This window comes from Capricornis sumatraensis, chromosome 7, assembly GCF_032405125.1.
Source record: "Capricornis sumatraensis isolate serow.1 chromosome 7, serow.2, whole genome shotgun sequence".
Lineage (NCBI taxonomy): Eukaryota > Metazoa > Chordata > Mammalia > Artiodactyla > Bovidae > Capricornis > Capricornis sumatraensis.
Genome location: NC_091075.1, coordinates 95,547,228 through 95,565,900, shown reverse-complemented (window position 1 = coordinate 95,565,900; position 18,673 = coordinate 95,547,228). Strand labels below are relative to the sequence as shown.

The following is an 18,673-nucleotide window of genomic DNA, read 5'->3' as shown; positions in this document are numbered from 1 at the left end:
GCTCTTCAATTCTCCAATCCCTGGGTCTCAGAGCACATAAGTACAACGTAACAGAGATGAGTGATGATACCAGAAGTGCCATCACACTGAACTTTATAGTATCTACCAGGATTTCCTCTGGCTTATGTTAGCCTGACAACCACACTGGACCCTCATTTAAGTAGATCCTTAATAAGGCTTAAGAAAGCTCCCAGGGCTTCCCTGGTAGCTCAGCTGATAAAGAATTGGTCTGCAGTGCAGGAGATCCTGGTTTGATTCCTGGGTGGGGAAGACCCCCTGGAGAAAGGATAGGCTACCCACTCCAGTGTTCTTGGGCTTCCCTGGTGGCTCAGACAGTAAAGAATCCACCTGCAATGCAGGAGACCTGGGTTCAATCCCTGTTGTTGAGAAGATCCCCTAGAAGAGGGCATGGCAACCCACTCTAGTATTCTTGCCTGAGGAATCCCATGGACAGAGGAGCCTGGAGGGTTACAGTCCATGTGGTTGCAAAGAGTTGGACAGGACTGAGCGACTAAGCATGAGGTCCTCTAACTCCTGCAAACTGAATTAAATGCAGTTCGGCCACACAATAGGCAAAAGAGGCCAACATAGTTCCATATCCTGGAGAGAGAAATATTTAGACAAAACAAACTTATCCACCTAGGGATAGGAAAGTCTTAACAACTGGTACAGCTTCAGATCATTGTGAAGGGCTGGTATCAGATTCAGTATAGAAAAGTAAGGTACAGTTTAATAGTCAAGAACACAAATTGTGTAACCAGATTCACTGGGCACAAATCTTGGCTCTCTGTTAGCTACATCACCATAGATAAGTTATTGGACCTCCCTGGGACTTAGTTTTCTGGCCTGTGAATTGGGGCTTATAATACCTTACAGGGCTAGCATGAGAATTACAGGAACAACAGAAGAAGAGCATTATATGTGTAGTAGTAATTATTGTTGTTGTTACCACCCACAAATACTAAAAAAATTACTCCAGTGGCATTTCAAGAGGAAACTAAGGAACAATCAATTCAGCTCAATCATTTTTGCTAAAACTACAGAAAATCTGAACTTGTACTTGAGAATGAGTTGTTGTTGTAGTTTAGTCACGAAGTTGTGTGCGACTCTTTTGCAACACCGGGCTCCTCTGTCCATGTAATTTCCCGGGCAAGAATATTGGAGTGGGTTGCCATTTCCTTGTCCAGAAGATATTCCCAACCCAGAGATCGAACCTGCATCTCCTGCATCGGCAGGCAGATTCTTTACCACTAATCAACCTGGGAAGCCCATCAGTAGGCATGTGAAATTATTAACTGTATGGCGTTTTCTTACCTGTGTTGAAAAGGCTTGTATGTTGATCAGCTGTGGCTCAGAGAAGAACTGCTGGTCACTAATTTTCAGAGAAAAGTAACCTTTCCTGAAAGAAGCCCCCAAGAAAAGAACGAGACAATATAATCATTAAATTGGTCTTTAGAAAGACAAGCATTAAAAATATTTTCAGGTTATGTGCATATATGAATTTGGATCAAACCACTACAATAACATACTACTCATGCCCTAACTAGAAAGGAGCCCATAAAGATTAACATAGTGAGATGCAGGTTAAAGCACTGTATATTCTTCTATCTCATTATAATAGTGTTTCTTTTTCTTTTTTTGGATTTTTATAAGTAGAATATATAAAAGGTTGAAAAATGAGTTATTAGGCCAACACTGTTTAGTGATACATTGAAGGTTAATGATCAAGCTGCAGAATGGAAAGGAATCTTTCACAGTCTTTGACTAGTTCTCAGTGACTCCCTCTTTCCTGTGAATTCTCTTTCCAACTACCACCCAATTCACGTGAGTGGACCCTGTTAACCATTTTGCAGTGTTTATATTACATGACTCTATGCCCACCCCTCCCTCTAGCCACAAGCATATTCACTGTGGCCTGGACTAGGGAAAAATGATGGATTCCAGCTTCCCCGGAAATTTGGAACTGGCCTGAGAGCCTCATTTGACTAAGGCGGAATCACAGTCTACCATGTTGCTGAGAAAATGGAGCAAGTTGGTCTCTAGGGAGAGAGGTGAATGTCGCCTTCCAGCAAAGTAACTGAGATGAGAGGAGGAACTGAGTGCTACTTCCCATTTCCCATTCTAACTCCTGGGCTTGCCCTAAAAGCACAGTGGTCCCTGATGAGTCTGAGATCTGAGCCATACCTGCAATGTTAAAACAAGTCTTAAAATTTTGCTTAATCTAGTTCAAGTTGACTCTCATTACTTGTAATCAAAGAGCCCTAATTAATAGAATAAAATAAGACTCACTCTTTGCTGCGGTTTTTATTTCCTGTAAAAGAGTGTTGTCTCAGCAGCTTCAAAGACTACTAGCAGGAAAGGTGGGAGTTACCCACCTTCAAAGCCAAAGCAAGTTCAGAACTCACTTTGTGCTGGTAAGATGTATGGTTAACATATTATGGGAGTTTTGAATTCTGGCCTACTATAGAAACTATTGTTTTAAAGGTTCTTTAAAAGGCATTCACGGAACTGACTAGTGAAACATGAAAGTATGTGGATGGATCTCAAAAGTATTATGGCAAAAGCCAGAACCAAAAGATTACATACTGTATGAGTCCATTCACGTGACATTTCAGAAAGGGCAAGACAATAAGAATGAAAAACAGACCAGTATTTGCCAGGGACTGTGGGGAAGGGAGTGCTTATAAAAAGAAGATGGAGACAGGGTGACAAGATTGTTTCATATCTTGCTTGAGGTCTCAAGACTGCAAAACTATATATATATATTTGTTAACATGCATAGAACAGTATAGTTTAAAATGAGGGATTTTATTAGGTGCAAATTATACCTCAATAAATTTGATTTTTCTTGTCTTCCCTCTCATTCTACCCTTCCTTTCATTTTTGGTTCCACTCAAATCCTATCCCTCTCCCCTTCTACTTCCAGACTTCAAGAGGATATAGGTGACAAAGCAGCTGAATGAGAAAGAAAGGGTGGCTACCCGCAACCTCCTGGGGAAAAACTATTTTGGCGGCCCTTAAGATTTTAATAACTGTGTTCAGCCTCTCTGCAATGCCAGCTAATCAGGGTCACTAGGACTATATTTCCAAGTCATCTCACACTCCACAGAGGAATTCCAGCCCAAAGGAAGTCAATCCTAAAGAATCCTAGTGGGCATGTCATGAGGAAAACAACCATAAGCCCATGCGGCAGGTAGCCCCTTTAGCTTCTGTATCATCCAGAAACTTGGATAATTTCCTTTTTCTGTGAGTTCCTACTAATCTTGTTTCACTTTTCCTCTCATTCTTTCTTTAAAAAACTTTTAGATAAGAAATCCAATGTTATAAAATGAGTACTAAAAAGTAAAAAGAGTACTGAAAGAAATCTCTGTAAAATAGTTGCCACTCTTTGTCCTGTTTAAGGGTGCAAAGCTGACCCTGGAAAGAAATCAATGATAAGGGATTAAAGAGAATAAACAGATGAGAGGCTTAACTTTGGTTGTCTATGGATCTTTATAGACTTCACACACTTTTCACAAGTGATTCTGAGACGTATGACTACGGGTACGGAGCTGTGCATGTGTGTCTGTGCACGTGTGATGCAAACACTGAAGAACTATACTTGCAAGAAAATGAATGGAGAAGACAGAACTCAAAGGGATTCTATGGCATCAGACACCAGAGTTTTAAGCTCTTGTCTCTGGAGCAATACGTTCCTATAACAATGAACTTTTGCCCCTGGAGGATGGAAGCACACCTGTTACCTGTTATCCCAAGTACTACTAAGGAGGCAGAAATCATTGAGTTTGAAGGCATGGGGTGTGGAATCACAGAGCCTTAGGTTGGAGCCTCGGCTCTGTACTCATAGGCTGTGAGGCCTGGACAAGATTACATATATGCTCAAGGCCTCAGTTTTCCTATCTGTAGCTTGGGAACATAAATATACATAATTCACATCAAGTGCGCAACACAGTGGTGGGGTCATAGTGAGCAAATACTAGTTGTCCTTACATCTGTAAGACGGGTCTTTTGAGGTTACCAACATCACTGGCTCTGAACTGCAACAGGGAACATGTGATCTACTTTTCTCCCCACTTGTCAGATCTTAAATATTTTTTAAAATTCTCAAATTTAGTGGTGATAGTAGAAAATATTCACTGCTTCCTTTATCACTGTTTCACAGGGTTCAACGCCCTATCTACATATAGAGTCCACTTTGAAATAGGTTGTACTAATGAAGCAGAGCAGGGTAAAGGATAATCCAAGAGGCTAATCTTTGGGGTGCATTCCCTGATTTCTAGTTAGTAGATTTGCTCTGCTAATTATACGGCTCAATTTGCTCGGGTAAGTGTTAACACTCAGCTGCATTCCTGAAGCATAAGTCAGCTGGGTGGAGGAAGACAGTCAGAATTGTGTTAGGCATCAGACGAAAACTGGATCAGGCTTTAAAATTAACCACAATTAGTCCCAGAAAGTGGATAATAACAAGCTAACCGTGACTCTTCATTTCCTTCCAACTCTGAAATTCTAGGAACCATACAACGCCTTAAAAAGTATGCACCCCATCCTCCAGCCATGCCCTGCCCCCTGGCAGAGAACCCTAATGCTGAGGTAGCAGCTGCATCTGGGTATAGAAGCGATTTTGCTCCTCCCGGGCCAAAAAAACTGGGTAATTGTACTAGGAACTTTCCCATCACATCAGAGAATTACCCACAATTATGTGATAAAATGAAAATGCCTCTAACAGAAGCACCCTCTCTGACCAATTACTGTGAAATGATGACAGGCAGCTGAAAGCGGCACTTGCAGAGTGTCGATCTCCCCCAGAAGAGGAGGGAGAGCGCTGAGGGGCAGAGGGCAGGGAGCACAGAGCACTGAGCGGAAGGGGACAGGAGGGAAACCGCAGAACCCGGGCTCACCTGGGCTTTTCTCTGCTGTGCACAAAACGCACTCTTTTCTCCTTCACATCTTTCCAACTGAAGTGGCCAGCCTTGTCGAGCTGAGCCTCTTTTCCATTCCTTGAGAGCACGAGCTGACCATTGGTGGGGGTGCTCACCACATGGAACAGTAGGTCTTCAACCCTGCCACCCTGGTCTTGAACATTCAGGAGGAAAAAGTCCAGCGGCTTCATTGAACCAATTGCAAGGGTGAGGGAACCATTCACGTGAAGACTAGGGGTGTGTATTTTGCCTGGAAAACATACGAATCCAAAGGTCAGGCTTGGCACAGTCGCTAATTAGGTTATTATTATCATTTTTCAAAGAAATATACGTGTAATGCTCATTCAGAACTACAAAGGTGGGGTTTCCCTGGTGGCTCAGTGGTAAAGAATCCGCCTGTAATGCAGGAGACATAGGAGATGTGGGTTCTTGGGTTCGATCCCTAGGTCGGGAAGATCCCCAGAAGAAAGGAATAGCTACCCACACCAGTATTTTTGCCTGGAGAATTCCATGGACAGAGGAGCCTGGCAGGCTACAGCCCATGGGGTTGCAAAGCGTCATACATGACAGAAGGGTAATGTTGATTCAGAACTGATTCATACAAAGATGAAACTCTAGGCTGCTGTATGCCGTACGCCTCCTTCTGATCCAGTGGTTCTCATTCTAGACATGCGTGAGAATAACACAGAGTGTCAGTGTTAAACTATGAAACTCCTAGAAGATTATACAGGAGAGAATCTTTGTGATCTTAAATTAGGCAATGCTTTCTTACATATGACACAGAAAGCACAAGTGACAGAAGAAAAGAATAGATACAGCAGACATCATTAATACCAAAAACATTTGTGCTTCAAAGGACATTCGCAGGAAAGGGAAAAGAGAATCCACAGAATAGGAGAAAACATGTGCAAATCACATATCTGAAAAGGGATTTGTATATCCTTTGTATCCAGGATATACATAAAGAATTCTTACAACTCAATAAATGACAAATAAATCAATTTTAAAATAGGCAGTGAACGGACATTTCTCCTAAGAAGATATATGGAAGGTCAATAAGCACATGAAAAGGTGCTCAGCATTATTAGTCATCAGGGAAATTTGAATTAAAATCACAAGGTATCACCATCTCACACCCATTTTAGGAAGCACAATAAAGTGTTCCTGAGGGTGTAGAGAAACTAGAAATCTCATATATTGCTGGTGGAATGGAAAATGGTAAGCCACTTGGGAAGACAGTCTGGTGATTCCTCAAGCAATTAAACACAAAGCTATCACATGATCCAGAAATTCTGCTCCTAGGCATATACCCAAGAGTACTGAAACCATAGAAAGTAAAAGTTAAAGTCCCTCAGTCATGTCTGACTCTTTTCGACCCCATGGACTATACACACAGTCCATGGAATCTGCAGGACCGAATATGGTGGCCTTTCCCTTCTCCAGCAGATCTTCCCAACCCAGGGATTGAATCTAGGTCTCCTGCATTGCAGGTAGATTCTTTACCAACTGAGCTATCAGTGAAGCCCATTGAAAGCATATGTCCATACAAAAACTAACACCAGTGTTCATAGCAGTGTTATTCACAAAAAGCAAGAGTGGAAACATCTGAAACAATCAAGCTGCTGCTGCTGCTCCTGCTGCTAAGTCGCTTCAGTCGTGTCTGACTCTGTGCGACCCCATAGACGGCAGCCCACCAGGCTCCCCCGTCCCTGGGATTCCCCAGGCAAGAACACTGGAGTGGGTTGCCATTTCCTTCTCCAATGCGTGAAAGTAAAAGTGAAGTTGCTCAGTCGTGTCCGACTCTTTGAGACCCCATGGACTGCAGCCTACCAGGCTCCTCCATCTATGGGATTTTCCAGGCAAGAATACTGGAGTGGGGTGCCATTCAAGTATCAATTGACTGAATAAACAAAATGTGGTATATGCATACAGCGGAGTATTATTCAAGCATAAAAAGAAATGAGGTACTGATACATGTTCTAACACAGCGGAACCTTGAAAATACTATGCCAGGTGAAAGAAGCCAGATGTAAAAGGCCACATATCATATGCTTCCATTTATGTGAACTGTTTAGGTTAGGCAGTTCCACAGAGACAGAAAGCACTGTGCTTTCTGTGTTCAGCAGGAGCTAAGGCAATGGGTCAGTAGAGAGAGATTACTAATGGTTACTGGATTTCTTTTTAGGATGATTAAAATGACCTAGAATTAGATTGTGATAATGGTTGTGTAGCATTGTGGATATACTAAAACCTCATTATATACTTTCAAGGGTAATTTCTACGGTATGTGAATTATATCTCAATTATAACAATAAAGAATCATAGAGATTTTTTAAAACAATATTGATACTTAGGCTCCACCACCAGAGATTCTAACTAAGATGTTCTGGGGTGGGGCCTTGGTCATTTTATAAGCTCCACAGGTAATCCTAATTGGTTGCCACATTGGAGAACACAGTCCTCTCTTATCACATCTATCATATCTGACCATCAGACCCACCAAGGACAAGAGGAGAGGCAAGTGCTGGATACCATTTGCAGGAACAGCACCAGTTAACCTACAGTGAAGTAGGATTATTAGTGACTTACATTCAGAATTCAAGTGAAATATACACACACATTGCTTTAAAAATTTACGATCTCTGTCCACAGGAAACATATGACGGATGAATTAGGATTTCTGACCTTGATGTGGAATTCATCCCATCTCCTGCGAGTTGTTTTGCCTGAGCTTTAATTGGCAGTGCTTCCTTTTACAAGTAGGACAGACAGGGCAGTTTAGGAATGCCAAGTTTCAGGGGAACTACTTCTAATGTAAGATTACTCTAATGAAAGTCGAATTCATTTGCACAAGTTGACTTGTATTACATCCCAAGTGGGGTAAGCTGACTCTCAAGTACTTAGGGCCTCAGAAGGATCCCAACAAAATAAGCCAGATATTTTTTCCCATGGGAAGTCTTAATATCATAGGAGGTCAGAAATACAGTGATGAAAAATATGATTGACTGCAGGTGATAAAACATGATTCATGTTATTGAAGAAGGACACTCAAAAGCCAAGAAATGTTCAGAACTCCCAATCTTCATTCACCTGTAAAAATTTTGGGGTCCAAAATTAAGCCTGAATTTAAATTTTATCCTCTTTGTTGTTTGAGGTAAAATGTGCACTGATGTGTTAGACAAGACTAGTTCCATTTCTTTAACATGTTACCTAATTCTTAATGGCACACAGAGTGGCTTGAAATCCATCTACTTCCAATATGTGAACCTAAGGGGGCAGGCTCCTAATTAGGCACCATTCACTAATTATTTATCATTTATCTCCAGTGTGCACAAAGAATACATCATTGCACCTGGCCATAATTAGTTCTACATGTTGATAAAAATATAATAAATTATATCTATTAATATAAACATATATATAAAATGTTCTATAACGTGGCTGTAGTTCAGGGACATAAATAAGTTTTATGTCAAATTTCTGATCTGATAGTTGTGACTTTTAAAGTGCAAATTACTTCTTTTTCCCTTCCAAAGATCTTAGAAGTTGAATTCTCCCAATTTTTCATTGTCTCTAAATAAGTCCCTTACAGGAGCACCTAGGTTTTTCCCAGAATGGGAAGCCTGCATTTTACTTCACATGGGCCAACTGCATCAGCAAACTCAGCCTCTGCATGGAGAAATTACAGGTGATTTCACCAGGCCATTGGGGGAGAAGCACTTACCAGCACACGTCTCATTAGAAGAGTGGGCGGAGAAGCCAGGAACACAGTTGGAAAGACAAAGACCACTCTTCAGAAAGAAGCCCTGGTCACAGAGGTAACACCAGTCTCTGCGGCTGCACTGCAAGCACCCCTTAGGGCAGGCTATCAAAGACAGGACACATCAAATCAGGCAGGATGAAGGCACAGGCACTCAGCGAGGGCCACCAGTGACAAAGAAACGAAGAGTGAAAGCACAGCAACATCTGACCCCTAGCTGCAGCAGAAGAGAGTTCTGACCATTTCCTATAGAATTTCATAGACAGCTGGTCTACCCCAGAAAGGCAGTGAACAGGGAGGAGCACCTTTGCTTTACACGCTATGACCTGAACATGTTGCACATAACTGGATTGTTTAAAAAGTTAACCATACTGACTTGTGAGGGAGGCAGTTTCTAGGGATTAAGAGCATAAATCCTGTTGGGGTATCATTCCTCTTTTCTACTACTTAACTTCTGTTGAATTCAGGCAAGTTGTTTTAATAGCCTGTGCTGTAAGAATTTTCTCATCTTAAAAATGGAGATAGTATTGATAACAGCACCTAATGCACTGATTGTTGGTTGGATCACAGGTGCTCTACATAATGAGAAGCGACCAGAACAGTACTGGGCACACGAAAGAACTCAAATGTACCACTATCATGGCTTTTCTTACTTTTATTATTATTTTAAATATATGGGGAAAGCAAGCTTTTTAAAAAGACCATAGAGTATTTCTTTGAATCAAGTCAATTATCATATATAAATCAAGTGTTTACTGCTTATTGTTCTGCTTCCTCAGCTGAGCTGTTAAAAAAGTCTTGAATCAGAAAATCTGAGTTTAATATCTGATTTTAGGTTGTGCTGGCTAATTCTTAAGCCTCTTTTTTTTTCTTTCCACTTGAAAAACAGGATTCATAGTGTCTGCCATATTTTACCAAGTGATTGTGACTATTAAATGAGATAACGCAGACGAAGGAAATTTGGCAAAATGTAAAATGCCATGCCTGGGTAAAAGCATTATCATTAAATATCAATTATCCTTTAAAATGGGCTTCCCAGGAGGCTCAGTGGTAAAGAATCCATCTGCGAATGCTGGAGACGCAGGTTTGATACCTGCGTGGGGAAGATTCCCTGGAGAAGGAAATGGCAAGCCACTCCAGTGTTCTTGTCTGGAGGACCCTATGGACAGAGGAGCCCGGTGAGCTACAGTCCACTGGGTTGCAAACAGTCAGACACAACTTAGGGACTTAACAATAACAACACGGTACCAAGTTTTGATAGAAATGATGAGAACAAACTGAGGAAGCTCTTGTGAATAACTTAATGGACAAGGAGATGAAGACTTTGGGTTTAATATAAAAGTTCAACATATCTGACTAAAATGTTCCAAAAATTTCTATTCATCAAGCATATGGTGGCAATAACAAGGTCAACGGGTAATTTAGTGTACACATTGAAAACCCTGGCCCCATGTTAATAGGGCTGACCTACTCTTAATGGACACCTCACCTTAGTTCAATATAAGCTTTCTATTCCATGAAATATTGGCTTCGTTTCCATGCAGACCTTTAGGGACAACATTGATTTGTGCAAAAGAATTATTGGTCTGCACTTCCACATTCTATTTAGCCAGCCATTGGCAGGGGTGCACAAGAAGCCATCAATTACTTTAGGCCAAACTCCCTGGGTTTTCATTCTGCTCCTAATTCAGATTCTCCTTGGCTACCTGAGAATCAACACACCCGACTCCCCGACTTCCTTGATGCCCTCACTTCTTTTAAAGAACGCAGCACAGTCTCCAACTCACCTGTGCATTTGTGGTTAGCGTGGTCTGCAAAGAAACCCTTCCCGCATTCCTGGACACACTGGGCTTCCAAGAGGAGAAAGGGCTCTTCACAGCGGGTGCACTCATGGGGACCTTGGCACTGGAGACAGTGGCTCTCGCAGCCTGAAAGACACAAGTCAAGTTGACAGGAGTGTGTGTGGCTTTCCAAGTGGCTCCTGGCCCTCGTGGTGAGGCCAGGCAACCTACTGGGCCAGGCAGCAGACTGGGAGTCAGGAAGCAAGGCTTCTGATTGTGACTGCTGTGCTGACTGACTGGGTGACTTAGCACTAGTTACTGCATCTCTCTGAGCCTCAGTATTCTCTCCTGTAAAATGGAAAGAAAACACACTGCTCCACCCAGCTCTTTGGATAAAGGCCAAAGTACACAATGAAAAATACTCTGCAGACTATAAATTGATAGATATTTTCCAGCAGTCATGTATGGATGTGAGTGAGAGGTGGACCATGAACAAGGCTGAGTGCCAAAGAATTGATGCTTTCCAATTGCGTGCTGGAAAAAACTCTTGAGAGTCCCTTGTATAGCTAGGATATCAAACCAGTCAATCCTAAAGGAAATCAACCCTGACTATTCATTGGAAGGAGTGATACTGAAGCTGAAGCTCCAATACTCTGGCCATCTGATGTGAAGAGTTGACTCAGTAGACAAGACCCTGATGCTGGGAAAGCCTGAGGGCAAGAGGAGAAGGGAGCAAGAGAGGATGAGATGGTTGGATGATGGCATCACTGACTCAATGGACAGGAGTTTGAGCAAACTCCAGGAGATAGTGAAGGGCAAGGGAGCCTGGCGTGCTATAGTTCACGGGGCCGCAAAGAGTCGGACATGACTTAGAAACTGAAGAACAGCAAGCTAGTATCATCAATACTGTCTAGCCCTTGGCTCTCTGCACTGCTTCTCTGAGTGTCAGTCTTTCCTGGCTGGCCTGGTCAGTTATCAGAGTATCACCCAAGGATGCTCCCAGGAAGGCTGCCTGTGCACTCTGGGTGGCATTTCAGGATGTGAAGATTGTGTGGTGGTAAATTAAGGCTGAAGCAGGTACTGGACCAGAGTAAAGTGGCAGTTAGATACATATGGTGTTCGGAGGCTTGTGGGAGGCAGATGGTGGAATAATCTTGTCTTTTAATGTGCTCAGACGATCAGAGCACACCGACTCCTCCATCTGGAGCACAGCACTGTTCAATTTTTAAGGAAATCCAAAACTAATGGTCAAAACATACCTGTTTGTGTGGCCATATGCCCCTAAGATTCCCATGTGGACTTCGAAATTATCAAATGTGTTAGAGCATGGGTTTCCTAGATGGTGCTAGTGGTAAAGAACCCCCCTGCCAATGCAGGAGACATAAGAGACACTGGTTAGATCCCTGGGTTGGGAAGACCCCCTAGAGGAGGAAATGGCAACCCTCTCCAGTATTCTATCCCAGAGAATCCCATGGACAGAGGAGCCTGGCAAGCTACATTCCATGGGATGGCAAAGAGTTGGACATGACTTAAGCAACTTAGCACACAAGTTGGGGCATAGGAGAAGGAAAGAGAGGACATTTTCATTATAACGAAGAAAAACTCTTAAGAAAGAAACCAGAAATCGGATAAGAAGCCATAAAGAAAATTTTCCATGGACTCCTTCTCGGAACAGGGGCAAACAGAAGAGATGGAAGCTTGGGTGAGCACAGAGAAGGGCTGCAGACACTTACTCTTGCAGAGGTCCATGTCCCGGTAAAATGATGCTGAGCACTGCTCCACGCAGGCGCCATCCTGGAGAACATAGCCGTCCATGCATTGGAGGCATTCTGTCCTCAGAGGCCCGCTGCATGCATTGCAACTCCAGTCACACTCTAGAAAGAAAATTCCTTCAATCAGCTTCCTTTCTGTCCACCCTCAGTCCCAGAGACTAATTTACAAGGACGCTGTCGGCAGCTGCACAGGGTAAAGTGAGGACACCATGAGAGATGTCAGGTACATGAGCTCTAATGAGGCTCCGCTTGTACTAGCCTGCACGCTTCTCTGAGGTTGAGTGTTTCCTAATTATGTTAGACACGGCACATACATGGCATGTACAAGGATTGCTCCACACTTGTGTGAAGCCTGCTTGTCAGCGGGGCTGCTGAGGAGCCAGACCAACTGGATCTTATTCGATATGGATTCGAGAGTTCTGTATCCCCGAGACACAGCATCTTCATGCAAAGTCTGCTCCAGAGATTAGCCAATTTGCTTCCATAAACCTAAGAGGACCTCCTCCAAATGCCAATAGGTAAAGGAAGTCAGGGGCTTTCCTCGTGGTTCAGACAGTACAGAATCTACCTTCAAAGCAGGAGAGCTGGGTTTGATCCCTGGGTCGGGAAGATCCCCTGGAGAAGGGAATGGTAACTGAACCCAGTATTCTTGCCTGAAGAATCCCATGGACAGAATAGCCTAGCAGGCTACAGTCCATGGAGTGGCAAAGAATTGGACATGATTGAGGAAATAACACTTTCACTTTCAAAGGATGTCAGAGACTCAAGGAAGGATGCATCTGCTCACTCCACTAACACCAGCTGGGTGACTTCCTCTCAGAAATCAGGCAGTGACCAACACAACACAAAGAAGCATTGATGCTGGAGTTAAAAGGGTGTGAAAGAACGGTACAGAAAGAAAGGGATTCCTGAAATAAAACAGATCTCATGTAGAGCAGACTTGATTTCTTTACATGTTCATTGACTCAAACAAACATCTGTGGGGGATACAGCCTCAAGCCAGCTTATCAAGTGGTGGGTGTAAACTGTCCTCAAGAAGCTTATGTTCGAGTGGGTCCCACCCCAAGTCGCCCACACAATTGATCCAGGGGGATCTTTAGAAATACGGATCATCAGGTTCACTGTCAGAACTACCGAGTCGGGCCCAGGGCGTGGGATGCAGGAAAACGTGGTGCTGTGGCTATGGCTTTGGTGATTATGATTATTCTGGTTGTTGCTGCCGTTGTTTTGGGCCAGGCAATTTGGATGCTGTCGGAAAATGCAAAGTTCTAGCTCAAAAGGTCAGTCCTTCATGCGTGGATGACAGGACAAGAAAGCAGAGTTAAGCACTTGGTTTTGGAATCAAGTAGATCTATATTCAAGTCACAGTGGAAGTGACGAATAGATTCAAGGGATTATATCTGATAGACAGAGTGCTTGAAGAACTATGGACCAAAGTTTGTGACACTGTATATGAGGCAGTGATCAAGACCATTCCCAAGAAAAAGAAATGCAAAAAAAGGAAAAATGGCTGTGCAAGGAGTATTGGAGTTTCAGCTTTAGCATCAGTCCTTCCAAAGAACACCCAGGACTGATCTCCTTTGGAATGGACTGGCTGGATCTCCTTGCAGTCCAGGGGACTCTCAAGAGTCTTCTCCAACACCACAGTTCAAAAGCATCAATTCTTCAGCGCTCAGCTTTCTTCACAGTCCAACCCTCACATCCATACATGACCACTGGAAAAACCATAGCCTTGACTAGACGGACCTTGGTTGGCAAAGTAATGTCTCTGCTTTTCAATATGCTATATAAGTTGGTCATAACTTTTCTTCCAAGGAGTAAGCGTCTTTTAATTTCATGGCTGCTGTCACCATCTGCAGTGATTTTGGAGCCCCCCAAAATAAAGTCTGACACTGTTTCCCCATCTATTTCCCATGAAGTGATGGGACCAGATGCCATGATCTTCGTTTTCTGAATGTTGAGCTTTAAGCAAACTTTTTCAGTATCCTTTTTCACTTTCATCAAGAGGCTTTGTAGTTCCTCTTCATTTTCTGCCATAAGGGTGGTGTCATCTGCATATCTGAGGTTATTGATATTTCTCCCAGCAATCTTGATTCCAGCCTGTGCTTCTTCTAGCCCAGCGTTTCCCATGATGTACTCTGTATATAAGTTAAATAAGCAGGGTGACAATATACAGCCTTGATGTACTCCTTTTCTTATTTGGAACCAGTAGACAACTTATTAAAAAGCAGAGACATTACTTTGGCAACAAAGGTCTGTCTAGTCAAGGCTATGGTTTTTCTAGTAGTCATGTATGGATGTGAGAACTGGACTATAAAGAAAGCTGAACACAGAAGAACTGATGCTTTTGAACTGTGATGTTAGAGAAGACTCTTGAGAGCCCCTTGGACTGCAAGGAGATCCAACCAGTCCTGAGTATTCATTGGAAGGACTGATGCTGAAACTGAAACTCCAATACTTTGGCCACCTGATGCAAAAAACTGACTCACTGGAAAAGACCCTGATGTTGGGAAAGATTGAAGGCAGGAGGAGAAGAGGACAACAGAGGATGAGATGGTTGGATGGCATCACTGACTCAATGGACATGAGTTTGGGTAAACTCCAGGAGCTGGTGATGGACAGGGAAGCCTGGCGTGCTGCAGTCGTGAGTGACTGAGCTGAACTGATATTCAAGTCAAAGCTTTGTCACTTTTAATCTGCATGTCTTGCACACCTTAAGCTTTTTGAGCCTGAGTTTCTTGGTCTGTTAAACATGGATAAGAAGAGCAGCTTCATAGGGTTATTGTGAAGATTGGAGAAGGAAATGGCAACCCACTTCAATATTCTTGCCTGGCAAATCCCATGAACAGAGGAACCTGGCAGGCTACGGCCCATGGGGTCTCAAAGAGTTGGACATGACTTAGCGACTGAACAACAATAACAACAAATTGTGAAGATTAAATGAAATAATGAATTGAAGGATCTCAGCATAGTGCCTGGTACATGGCGACTTAATAAATGTTTGCAGCTGCACTAGTTTCCCTGGAGAAAGTATCGCCACTCAGTGTGGGCTTGTCCTATGTCCCCCTTCACTAGAAAGCTAAGGAAACCTCTTGTTACTCACCTTTCTCTCTTCTCTGAGGCAATACTTCTGAGTCCCAGAGAAGCAAGTCAATGTGCAAGATAGTACACATGCTTCGAAGAAGATTCATAAAGTTAATCTCACTCATTTATTTGATTGACTCAGTCCTGAGGGAAAATGACTAAAACAGAGCCTTGAAGACCGCCAGCATGGTTATGATATCACTTCACAACAGGGAGGATTTGTTGGAATCTCATTTTTCACCACAGGCTGAAAACCATCGGTTAGAAAAGAGAAACTAGAAAAGGTTTTGCAGTCTTGAGCACAGCAGACCACCAAAGTTAACAGCCAGGTAGAATTTCTTGGAATGGAAAATACACAATTTTGCAAAACCTTAAAGCATCCCAAGTTTATCTGACAGATGTTTTACCTCCTCTGAGCCCTAGCTTTTCTGGTAGAATCAGAAAGGGTAATGGGGACAGTGTGTGGAACATGGAATGGAGAAATGGAGAAGAGAAACTGAACAGGAGCAAGGAAAATCCACCCTTCAGTTCTGTTTTTCTCCCAGCTGAGTGCTGCCATTGGAAGAGCATAAGCTCTGATCATTCTAAAAACTGGAGAGCAAAGTAAAAGCTACTCGGTTTTTGACACTGCTTCCTTCAGAACACCTGGAGAACAAGGACTGCATCTCTACTCTTTGAAGTATGAGCTGAGCAAATTAGACACAACTTCCTTCCTCATTAAGCTTAGAGTCTGGCAATCTAGAGTTGTAAGTGCAAATGTCTTCAGGTCAAGGAAGGCAATGAAAATCTTCAAAAGAGGCCTGGCGTGATAGAACAGGGACTGTGGCAATCTTAGGAGATCATGCTCCCCCAGTGGAAACAACTGCTACTTATCTCCAACCTATGGTTGGAGAGACGCATACCCAGTACTGCCAGACCTTCTGACTCAAAAGAAACTGCAAATCTCAACTTTTGTATGTCAGGTCTTCTGATTTTTTAGAAGGCAAAGAGTTAAGAATTTTAAAACACTGTTATAATATATTTAGTGGGGAGAAAAACATGTCTTGGACCAAATACAACCTGAGGGTTTCTAGTTTGCCACCTCTGGTCTAGTAATTAATACTAATGTGTGCCATGATCAGTCATTTCCAACTCTTTGCGACCCCATGGACTCTCCAGGCAAGAAAACTGGAGTGGGCTGCCATGCCCTCCTCCAGGGGATCTTCCTGACCCAGGGATCGAACCCTCATCTCCTGGGTCTCCTGCATTGGCAGGAGGATTCTTTACCACTGGGCCACCTGGGAAGCCCTCTAGGTACTAACACCTGGCACAATATCTAGGCCATGGTAGGTACTCAAAAATACTTGCCTCATAAATAAATTAATGAATACATACATACATACATAATGACTTCTCACTATCATCAGAGAAAGTCTAAATATCTGATGATGGTATTTTCCAAATTGGGGGAGTGGAATTCTCCAGTAAAGGGATATCGCCAAGTAAAAGAGCTGTCATGCAATTCAGGAAGAGTGTTACCTTTGCACGTCTTGGTGGAGAAGTCCAGATAGTATTGCGGGGCACAGCTCTCATGCTGACAGTCCCCGAAGAGCAGGACCTTGCTTGGATCTCGGCAGGAGGTACAGCTGGCCTGTGAATCACAGCTTCCACAGTGCATGTTGCATGCTGAGCAGATAGGAAAAGAAAATGACCAGATGATTAGAATTGCAAATATGGAAGCACTGATCAAACCTAGACAGATGCTGTGAAGGAACAGCTTCGCTCCAACCTATTCTCTAAATACTGCTCAGAATGCTACCCTGTGATCAACAGTAACAGAAAATAGTCTTATCTCCCAAAATCAAAAAGGGAAAGTTTATTTTCCAGAGAAGATAAATTATAAAGCCAAGAACAGAAATCCCACATCCAAACTGTCCCATGCCTCAGCCACAGAATTTATAGTTATTCCAAGATCTCTGGAATAATAATCCAGAGCGTCACTGGAACTTTGCTTCTTAAGGAATCAAAGCTCCTACAGTTTTTGATGTAGATTTAGATTTTTGTGTGATGCCAAGATTAAAATTGGGTACTGACTTAATTTGGAGCTCAGGAAATCCCGTATTTTAAGATACAAAGGACTCTAAGGTGACCTGGCTTACTGATTTCTAATTCTGAGCAGCCACTTATTTAGGCATTCATAGATGATCCCCAAATCTGTCACCTGTCATGCTTCCATCTCTCTCTGATTTAACAACTAGCATTTCTCCACCTGCTCAGTTGTTTACTCTAGAAACCTTAGAATCTTATTCTGGCACCTCTCTCTCAATCCTAATTCATCACTCACTGGATCTTATTTAGATGAATTCTTCTATGTAATTCTCAGAACTCTTTGCTTTTTTCCATGTCCACACATGCCAGGACATCGAAGCCATCATTATTTCTTACTTGATCACTATCATAGCCTCCTAACTGGTTTGACTCCTTGCATTCTATTCCATGAATCCCCAAAATTGATTTTTTCTAAAATCCAGACTTATCAAGTGTCAGAGGGCACTTTAATCTATGAACGCATATCTTTCTTCAGTCTTGGAGAAATTTCAGCCATCATTTCTGCAAATATTGCTCCTCCATCGTTCCCTCCATTCTTCCTACCTAGAAATCATAACAAACATATTTGAATCCTCCCAATATAGTCTCCAGGTCTCTTGTCTTTACCTCTTACTCATTCTTCAGTCTCTTCCACACAAAGGCCTTCCCTGACTCTCCAGTCTGGAACAGGTCTCAGGTCTCCCAGGTACAGTTCTTAGACATTTCATTCTTGCCATACATAGAAACGTTCTATTCAGTGGTTATTTGCCATCTTTATCATTTAAAGCTGTGAAATGCACAGACTAGATTTGCTTTGTTTCTTTCACAGTCCCCAGTGCCCAGCTGGTTATCTATAATTATGTCTGTGTTAAGTCATGTCCACCTCTTTATGATTCGCCGACTGTAGCCTGCCAGGCTCCTCTGTCCATGGGATCCTTCAGGCAAGGATACTGGAGAGGGTTGCCATTTCCTCCTCCAGAGGATCTTCCCAATTCAGAGACTGAACCCATGTCTTGCGCATTTCGTGCATCACAGGTGGATTCTTTACCCACTGAGCCATTGGGAAATTGGTGTTCAATAAATACTAGCAATATAAATGATAGAAGCCAGACACTGTAATTATATATACTCAAGCACTAGCATCTCTGCCTCACTCTAAAATTTTCTCAGTATGTTTCAGATGAAAATTCTAGAGAGCGATCATGTGAATTTCAGTTCTAAAGGATATCAAATGCAGTAAAATGACCTCCCACCAAAATAAAAAGAAACTCCTTTCGTTTCGCCTACAAG

At 42.7% G+C, this 18,673-nt stretch overlaps 1 protein-coding gene across 1 annotated transcript in view; it reads right to left on the bottom strand.

Annotated features, from left to right (window-relative positions):
- The window catches only part of FRAS1 (Fraser extracellular matrix complex subunit 1), a 317,287-nt gene that overhangs the window by 155,548 nt on the left and 143,066 nt on the right, over positions 1-18,673 (bottom strand). The window contains exons 22-27 of the mRNA XM_068974976.1: positions 16,835-16,981; positions 12,194-12,334; positions 10,467-10,607; positions 8,644-8,784; positions 4,899-5,169; positions 1,315-1,399 (exon numbers count right to left, since the gene is read on the bottom strand). Of these exons, the coding sequence (XP_068831077.1) occupies positions 1,315-1,399; positions 4,899-5,169; positions 8,644-8,784; positions 10,467-10,607; positions 12,194-12,334; positions 16,835-16,981 (926 nt within the window). The remainder of the gene's footprint in view (positions 1-1,314; positions 1,400-4,898; positions 5,170-8,643; positions 8,785-10,466; positions 10,608-12,193; positions 12,335-16,834; positions 16,982-18,673) is intronic.